The sequence below is a fragment of the Mycetomoellerius zeteki genome, unplaced genomic scaffold, assembly GCF_001594055.1.
Source record: "Mycetomoellerius zeteki isolate Tzet28-1 unplaced genomic scaffold, Tzet1.0 scaffold430, whole genome shotgun sequence".
NCBI lineage: Eukaryota > Metazoa > Arthropoda > Insecta > Hymenoptera > Formicidae > Mycetomoellerius > Mycetomoellerius zeteki.
This window is the reverse complement of record NW_017257425.1, coordinates 157,245-165,733: the sequence shown is the minus strand read 5'-3', so window position 1 is coordinate 165,733 and position 8,489 is coordinate 157,245. Positions and strand designations below refer to the sequence as shown.

At 35.6% G+C, this 8,489-nt stretch overlaps 3 protein-coding genes and 1 long non-coding RNA gene across 5 annotated transcripts in view; 2 read left to right on the top strand and 2 right to left on the bottom strand.

Annotated features, from left to right (window-relative positions):
- Positions 1-213: 213 nt before the first annotated feature.
- LOC108726596 (nitric oxide synthase-interacting protein homolog) lies at positions 214-2,561 on the bottom strand. 2 transcript variants are annotated; one of them, XM_018454268.1, is made up of 6 exons: positions 2,505-2,561; positions 1,956-2,291; positions 1,449-1,560; positions 703-1,097; positions 516-624; positions 214-445 (listed from the first exon to the last, which is right to left on the bottom strand). In XM_018454268.1, the coding sequence occupies exons 2-6, from the start codon at positions 2,129-2,131 to the stop codon at positions 374-376; spliced, it is 864 nt and encodes a 287-aa protein (XP_018309770.1). In that variant the 5' UTR covers positions 2,132-2,291; positions 2,505-2,561; the 3' UTR covers positions 214-373. The 2 variants fall into 2 exon arrangements, with proteins under 2 accessions (XP_018309770.1, XP_018309771.1); XM_018454269.1 differs by having other exon boundaries at positions 1,956-2,271; positions 2,505-2,554.
- Positions 2,562-3,000: 439 nt separating this feature from the next.
- On the top strand, positions 3,001-3,804 carry LOC108726598 (uncharacterized). Its single transcript, XR_001936809.1, has 3 exons — positions 3,001-3,168; positions 3,364-3,470; positions 3,596-3,804. It is a non-coding gene; the product is annotated as an uncharacterized lncRNA (long non-coding RNA).
- A 494-nt stretch (positions 3,805-4,298) lies between these two features.
- Positions 4,299-5,337, bottom strand: LOC108726597 (protein SREK1IP1). Its single transcript, XM_018454270.1, has one exon. The coding sequence runs from the start codon at positions 5,044-5,046 to the stop codon at positions 4,555-4,557; it is 492 nt and encodes a 163-aa protein (XP_018309772.1). The 5' UTR covers positions 5,047-5,337; the 3' UTR covers positions 4,299-4,554.
- A 1,208-nt stretch (positions 5,338-6,545) lies between these two features.
- The window catches only part of Hsp90 (heat shock protein 90), a 5,337-nt gene continuing 3,393 nt past the window's right edge, over positions 6,546-8,489 (top strand). The window contains exons 1-2 of the mRNA XM_018454267.1: positions 6,546-6,846; positions 7,741-7,859. Coding sequence (XP_018309769.1) covers positions 6,697-6,846; positions 7,741-7,859 — 269 coding nt within the window. The 5' untranslated portion in view covers positions 6,546-6,696. The remainder of the gene's footprint in view (positions 6,847-7,740; positions 7,860-8,489) is intronic.

Below are 8,489 nucleotides of genomic sequence, written 5' to 3'. Positions count from 1 at the left end.
TTAATTCAGGATCTTTCTTGCCCTTAAATATATTTTATTCTTTTAAAAACAAAATTTGGTTTTTACGTATAAACGAATTTATAAACTAAATTTGAATTCTTTAATATAAGCGGGTAAAATCGAACACATACATATACATATAAATGTTTTTACTATTTTTTGGAACGTCAAGAATAGCGGTAATTCCCTTTTTCTACCCTCATACATTTCTAATACTATAAATAAAAATAATTCTGGTACACATTATGCAAGTATATATAGAAAGTGTTATGTAAATAATAATACTTAATTATACCTGATTAAATATTTACAGTAATTGTATTTTCGTAACGAAATTAAAAACGTTTATATACAATAGAGCGAGAGATACTCTTCACGCTTGTAACACCGGCCTTTCGTGTTTGCCTTCCAATGAATCATTAACGAATGCATAACCAGTGCCACCCTGTAAAATAGTGAAATGGGTATTACTCTCAGTATGATTATTCTTATACTGTTTGTAACTAACTATTTACCCTTTGTAGAGGGATGATATCAGATGGTGTCAATTTAGAATTATCTAAAGGATTAATCCAGTCCTTTTTTATCAGTTTTTCCACACATTCCATTGTGACTACGTCACCGCTGTAAATACAAAATGTTTAAACAGCACGACAAAATTGTTATTTGCGACACAAGACAGATTATTCAATTCTCTCTTACGTTGTTTTTATCACGGCGCAAGGGACACTGTTGCCCAACACATCGTGCGTGATAGGACACATGTATCGTGCCTGTTTGACGATAAGCGATCTCTTATCATCTGGATCCTGGACCACTGTGAATTTTATCGGAATCAAATCCTTCACTTTCAATGGCTTTCCACTGAGAGGACAATAAATGGTCTTGTCAGGTTTCTTTAAGGAGATTTCCTTTGCTCCTGGTGTCTTCGAGGGTATCCAGAAGCTCGGTAACATCTTGTCCTTGCCATTCTTCATATTAGAGACCGAATCTCCATCCGTTGTACTGGGACTGCTTGACACGATAGTTTTCTCACCCTTTAGAAAATTTTGAAGCTTTTTCAGCTCCTCATTGGCTGTCAGTTCTTGTGATTGCTCCTGTAATAAATACAGCGTATATAAATACATCGACTATTCGAACTGCCTGATGATTTCGATTTAATCAATTTAATAAAATGCAATAAAAGAAACCATGTATTACAAATCATGTAGTATATACACTATAGATGTAATAAATGGCTTCTGATTAAGAGTGTTTTCCATTTAGCGATACAAGTTGATATAAACATTCTATCTTTCTTGCCATTCAATGAGCAATAGAGACAGAACAACACTTGTGTCGATTTGTGTCACTAAATGAAAAGCAAAGATGTACGGTGGAATAGTGCTGGAAGAATGCTCCTGGAATGCAATCTGTACATCAGGCTTAAAGCTCATTTATAATCTAACCTCTTCCTTTTGCTTTTGCTTCTCATATTCCTTCAGCTTCCTCGTGTATTCCATTTTTTTAGTCAAGATATACTCCAATATCGCTTCTTTATCAAATAAATAACCATCCTTCCTGCAACAATGGATTGTTGATCTTAAATAAAATATGCAAATGTATATACAACTACAGATCACATGTCCATCTCTACCAATGCAGATTAACTTTAATCTCTTCTAATGTTTACTAAAAAAAAGAGATAAAAAGTATGTTAAGATATTAGAAATTAAAATTAATAGAGAAATGAACAATAATAGGGCCTTACAGGTCAATAATACTATCAGTACCAACAAAGACTGACAATATTATTCTATGTAAGAAAATTCCAAAAATTTCCCTGAGTCTTGGTACAATTTTATGAAATTCTTGATTCTTTTTTTTAGAGATAAAAGAATCTGAAAATTCCAAGTTTTTTAAGTTTTTATAAATAATAAACATCCTGTGCAAAATTCGTGACATAAGATATTTACGTCATCACTGGGTTCCTGCAGGGTTGTAAAGTCAGGCAACAACAGTCGAAATCTTTGACGGAGTCCTTGCCCACTCGTTGAGTGTTGGTGCCATAACCTGACGCTGCAGCGTCCTTCTTCTTCTCATGATACGTGTATACTGCACCAGCGGTGCAATTCCTCGCATGCCGCGTCATCGCGATCGAAAATTCGCAGTGATACTTCTCTTTAAAGAAAATATTACTCGTTCTCTTCAATCTCCGAGTTAAGAGCTTGTTGGAAGTTTCAGGATTTCCCTTTGCTGATGGAATCTTCTCTCCTTGAGGTTATATGATATCTACAAGAGCTCGTGCTAGACTTTTAAACAAATATAAAAGACGAATATAGATTTTTGTAACAATACGGAAAAATCTGTGGTTCATACTACTTTTTTAGGTTAAGATGATGAAACGCAAATTTGTCCATTTCTCTACGGCTAATATCAAATGAAAACATTGTTAAAATGTAAATGCAGCAACACACGAAAAAAATGAGACTTTTTGGCAAAAGGCAAAGAACAAAATTACATACCTGTTTAAAACGAAAAACAGCGAACGTTTCACCCAGACTCAGAATCAGAAAAACATCAAATTGTTGACAATTATTGACTGTGCGGCTGATGGCGTCATTAGCGTCCGCCATCTTGGTGTATTGGATTGGTTGACGTGAACCAATCACGTTCATAGATCGCCGATGCATCGGATTGGCCAATAAAAACGCCGTCGATTTCTCTCGTATCGTTACGAAGTCTGTTCGTGTTGCTTGTATGTACATACATGATATGTTTGTTGTTGTCGAGTTGAGACAAATGTATAATACTTTGTTCTCTTTGATACACCGATAACCGTTTAAGAATATCCTTCATATCAAATATTTGCTATGTTTTACTTGGATGCGCGAGAAAAAAAGTCGTCAAGTTTTGGAGATTGGGATTTTAATCTCATTCAGGGATAAAATATTGAGATTTTTAGTTTTCCCATGTGGCAACACTGTATCGGGCTCTACACAACAGTTGAGTCTACTGAACGCGACCTTTGTCGACCAATTTCAATGAAATAGGTTAGAGAACTGTTTGATGTGGGTATCTCCAGATCCCCACCCACACTTCTCATGCTTTTAGAAAACTGCAAGTAATGTTTCCTTTAGGTTTTTTCTCGGATTTTCTAGAATTCCATAGAATGTGATGAAAAACAAGGTCAGCTTGCATTATTTGTCACAGATACCATTATATTATTTCTTGTTTCGAAACCATTATTTTTGAACAGATTAAAAACTGTTTAATGTAGCATCGATTTTAATATTTTTTATAAGAAATATTTTCTTTAAATCATAATTCTGTGGATTCATAATACGATGGAAAATAATGAACATCTTTTGTGTCATATTACAGATGCGGTTGTGCTAGAGATCATACTTTCCAGAGATATAAACTGTTATTTTTAACGTTTTTCTATAATAATGTTTTAATGACGTTGCAATTTTTTTATGATAACTAAGGTAACGATATCTAAGATTAAGAATATCACTTATGAAAAATAACTTGTTACGTTCATGTTTATATAACGTAGAAAATTATTATGTAATGTAGTCACTCCACTTTTAAAAACTTGCATTTCTTTCAGATCCCAAAATTCTAGAATTCTATGGAATGCGACGAAAAACGATGGCAAGCGTCTTCTTGCATCATCCATTCTTGACATGATTTCTCTAATACCGTCATTTTCAAATAAGTATTACATGCTTTCTACAATAAGCTGCTACCTGAACTTCAAGTCTTAAGCCATAAAAAATTTACCAATCATGGTCGACTATTCTTTTCACATTCGACTGTGATGTCTGTGATTGATTAATTTCGTATTATTTCTTTCTCAAAATTAAGTTTAAGTAATGGCTTATTGTAGAAAGCTCATAAGAACCATCAACCTGCTTTCAGAAATGTGCAAATAACGCTTCTTTTAAATAGTTATTTAATTAAGGCTCTATGAAATATGAAAAAAGACTGAATAAGCGTTTTAATTTATATCATAAAAATCATTTTGCAGATTATATTATTTCTTATTTTAATACAGATTTTAGAAAATTACGTCATTTTAATACCATCATTTTCAAAAGTAACTGTTTAATACATTGTCATCTTGTTCTTAGAAATTTACAATTAATATATTCTATGAAATATAACCGAAAATATATTCTATGAAATATAACAGAAAATAATAATATAGTCTATGAAATATAACAGACTAAACAAGCAATCTTAACTTATATCACAAACGAGATTAGATAAAATAAGATAAAATAAGCATAGTAAAAAAAAAACCATGTGATTCCTTTTGTAACCTTAACAGTTTTTGTGGACAGCAACTCTTTATTACAAATGTCACTCTCTATACAAGTAGAAAAAAATACATGCTCTTATTTACAGTTCAAGTCAATTCAAGTCAGCGGACACATTAAGGTAATTCCCTTGTTGACGAAAAAAAAAAAAACGGATGCAAATAACACGATTGAAAAAACGTCACGCGTCGTTTAATATTCAATGATAGAAGGAACTAGAAACGAATCGGGAGTCCTCATGAACAATTCATTTTTTCCCCCTGTCGCCTTTTGCCTCGCTCCCATCAGACGAATCGTCATCGTCGTGCCGCTTGTGCTTCTTGCGTTTCTTGCTTTTGGAGCTTTTCTTCTTCCTCTTCTTTCCCTTCTTGTGCTTCTTCTCCTCGCTGGATGACGACGAGGACGAGGACGACAACGAGGACTCGTTGTCGCTGCTCTCCGAGCTCTCGCGTTTTCTCTTACGCTTCTTCCTGACTTTCTTTTCCCGCCGTTTTTTCCTCGCCACCCGCAGCTTCTTCCGCAACTCGCGCTCCCGCAGCTCCGTCAACGGGGTGACGTAATTCTCGTCGCTGTCCGAGCTCGTGCTGCTCACGTCCAGCACGATCTCCTTGTTGGGGTCGATCTTGATGAAGTTGCGACACTGATAGGTTAAGTGCCCGGCGTAGCCGCATTTCTTACAGGCCGGTCTCACCTGCTCCTTGCTCTGCGGGATCAATCGCGAAAGGACGCCGGGATCCATGATTCCCAGAAGAAGACGAGCACGGATGAATCGCAGACAGACGATTTCGCGGCGAATCTCAGTCAGTCTTAACCTTAACCTTCTTCGGCCGCGAGCACATCGAGAAAGTGACGCCAACCGCGTCGGAGCTGCATATCTTATTGCGACGATTACTCCGAGTAATAAATCTCCTAAAGGAAATCTCTGGAAACGAAATCGCGAAAGCGAATAACGATTCCTTTCGAAAATATTCTCATCATTATGGATGTTAATTATTACTAATTAAACGTTGCAATGCTGATGTAAACTGCAGGTAGCAACAATTGCTAGGATGATCCGTGCTTAGAGTTAACAGTCTTTTAATGTCCGTTTCTACCAATGTAGATTAACTTTAATCTTGTTTTAACTCTTAGAACTAGGAAAGAATAAAGAATTATTGAAAATTTTAATGTATAATTATATCAGTGAGAAGAGACAATTATCAATAAAAATTATATTCTAGAAATTTTATTTTATTAAGTACGTTTAATGTATAAAAAATTAATAATAAAATAAATTATGTCCTTCATTTTTGCTTCCGAATAATCTTTTTCTTTTTATCTCGTCTTTTTGTCGCTTTTTATCGAAATAAAAATTGAGAAATTTCGGAAGAAATAAAAACACATATATACAAAAAAAATGATGTGTAAATAAAGCAAAAGTTAATAACAGTCGAATTTATAATGAATGAAAAGACGTCATATTGACATCAAAGTAACAATAATAAATAACATCAGTTCGTTTGCAGGGAACAGATAAAAAGCAAGAATTCAAGAAATAGGAAGCAGAGCTAACACTCGTGAGCATCATCTCTGTTTAAACATTCGACAAGGACGAAACGAATCTCAAACATTGCGGACGTGAATCAGAGACCTCCATCAAGGTCACTTTAACCACCCACGTTTACGCAAAAAAATTTTCAAAAACAGTCCGAAGAAATCGAAGAAAATCGATCGATCGACAAACGAGCCAAAGACATTCCCTCACGTTTTTATGTGAAAACGCTTAAAATCATCCTCGGCACGCCGAAAAGAAGGGCTGGACGCTCCAGAAAACGTGGTCGATCGCGTCGTACATGAACGCACACATACACGTGCACATGGACGACCAAGGACGACGTCACGCGCGCGTCCACCCCACCTTTTGGAAGAACGCGCGAGCTATCGCGATGATTCTAGATCTTCGGAAAATGTCGTCACTTCCGGTAAGCTACGCGAGTCACGCGAGCGAGGCGACCAGCCGAACCCGAGCGGACGCTTCTCGCTCGGAAAATCGGACGTGTTTCGACGCGTCAATTTCTTCGACAATTTTTCGAAGCCACGTGACACTCGTGGCGGTGAACGAGATTCCCGCTCGATCCCGCTCGCGAAACGCGCGCTTGATAGAAGGTTCTAGAAGCCGGGCGAACTTCCGCCGTCGGCGCCTTCTAGAATATTCGCGCTCGACGCGCCGTTTAAAGGCGACGCCGCGCGCCGCGAGCGAACCATTCGTTACGGAGCTCTCGTGCGAGTCGGTCGGTAGATATTGGTCGGTGGTTCGTTCTTTGCGCATCGTGTGTCCCAATTCGGACTACGGTCTCTAACGACTATTCGTAGTCGGCGTTTTCCCGTTCGAATTTGATATTGTGGAAAAATGCCTGAGGACGTGAGCATGACGGACGCCGGCGAGGTGGAGACCTTCGCCTTCCAGGCCGAGATCGCTCAGTTGATGAGCCTGATCATCAACACCTTCTATTCGAACAAGGAGATCTTCATCCGAGAATTGATCTCCAACTCGTCCGATGTGAGTATCTTAGGTTATCGTTCGTTAATCTTTCGTTAACTTTCGCATAGCCACGTTCAGAAGCTTCATGAGCGTTAAGGAGCAGAGAATAATTTGTGTTTCAAAATTTATAATTTTTTTTATTCTTTTTATGTGGATACAAAATAATTTGAAATTAGAAAAACGGGATTTGAGCAACGATTTTCTCTTTTTCGAAATATATAAAATTTTATATACTAAAATACACAAATGTACAAAAATACAGGAAAATTAGAGGCGTTATGCAAAACATTATTCCATTTTATCCTTGAGCTTATTGCTTTTAGCTGAATTTGTTTTACAATTCGGCTTTTCTATTTTTTTTTCTTCAATATGGAAGGAAAAAAGAAGATAATCTGTGCAAGAAGTGCAGATAAGAAGGACAAGCCTAAAAATAGAACGAGGAATATTTTGTATGATACTTCCAATTTTTCTGCATTTTATCATTAAAAAAATTTTGTGTTTATTTTTGTCTAAAGGATTTATAAAATATTATCAATTTTTATTTAATTGTAAATCATTGAAGAAAGAGAACAATGGAAATTTAGTTGTGTTAAAGTTGCAAATACTCTGTAATTACATTAAAAAAATTCATGTAAGTAATGGAGGGTTAAAAAAATTCGGCGCCGTTGTCATTGATTTACTGCAAATTGTGTCGATGTCGTGTGAGATAACTTTTAATATTTAAATATTAATATTTTTTCGAATTTAAAATTTTTTATATCATTTCTATGCGATATAACGTTTTCTAATTTTTCTTTTTATGTTTGCAAATTTGTAGAAATGAAATTAATAATTGTATGAATTCGGAAATAAATTGAAAACAATTGAGTCTTGTTAATGACGTGACGTTACATCTTTTATGAATCTGTTTAGGCATTGGACAAAATTCGATATGAATCTCTCACGGATCCATCCAAACTGGACACTTGCAAGGAATTGTTTATTAAGATCGTACCGAACAAGAATGACCGTACTCTGACGATCCTTGATTCGTAAGTATTGACTTTTTTTTTATAAAAATATGCCTGTTTTCAGTTAAAATTTTTTGTGCCATTCATCTTTTTCTCTCCACATTAGAAAGAAAACAAGAAAAAAATGAACGTTGCAAGAAGTGCATTAATTTAACTATTTCTCACTATTTCTGTTTCCACCAATGCTAAATTTTTATCTCGGTTCAACTTACTCTTTATCTTCTTCTAATTCTTACAAGGGGAGGTTCCAGAGTAACATTTCATGTTGCTGCAACTTTTGTGTAATATTACAGAATTTTGCAGCGATATTTCTGCAAATTCTGTGCTGTATGGAAAGGTTGTTATCATATCCACTACGCTACAAATACTTGAGTATAAACTTTCTAATAAACTCTAAATGAAATGCTGTTATCAATTTTAATATTGAAATATCTCAGAAACAGTAGACCGTCTACATCCAAATGTTAAACCAAGATGAAAATTAATTTACATTGATGGAAACAGGCATAAAAAGAACAAATATAATATATAAGGTAAATTGCTGGATTCACACTGCATTCGATTTTCGTCGTACGATGCTCTGCATCCAATCAGAAAAGAGGATTCCGATAATACGAAGCAAAATTCATCGGGATCCTGTTTTCTGATTGG

What these genes read in the sequence shown, in the direction of transcription:
- LOC108726596 (XM_018454268.1), bottom strand. Translation starts at nt 2,131, where the DNA reads ATGACGCGGCATGCGAGGAATTGCACCGCTGGTGCAGTATACACGTAT. An exon ending in AGCAAAAGCAAAAGGAAGAG is followed by an intron (nt 1,098 to 1,448) that starts GTTAGATTATAA and finishes TATTTATTACAG; the next exon opens with GAGCAATCACAAGAACTGAC. An exon ending in TGCGCCGTGATAAAAACAAC is followed by an intron (nt 625 to 702) that starts GTAAGAGAGAAT and finishes TTGTATTTACAG; the next exon opens with CGGTGACGTAGTCACAATGG.
- LOC108726597 (XM_018454270.1), bottom strand. Translation starts at nt 5,046, where the DNA reads ATGGATCCCGGCGTCCTTTCGCGATTGATCCCGCAGAGCAAGGAGCAG.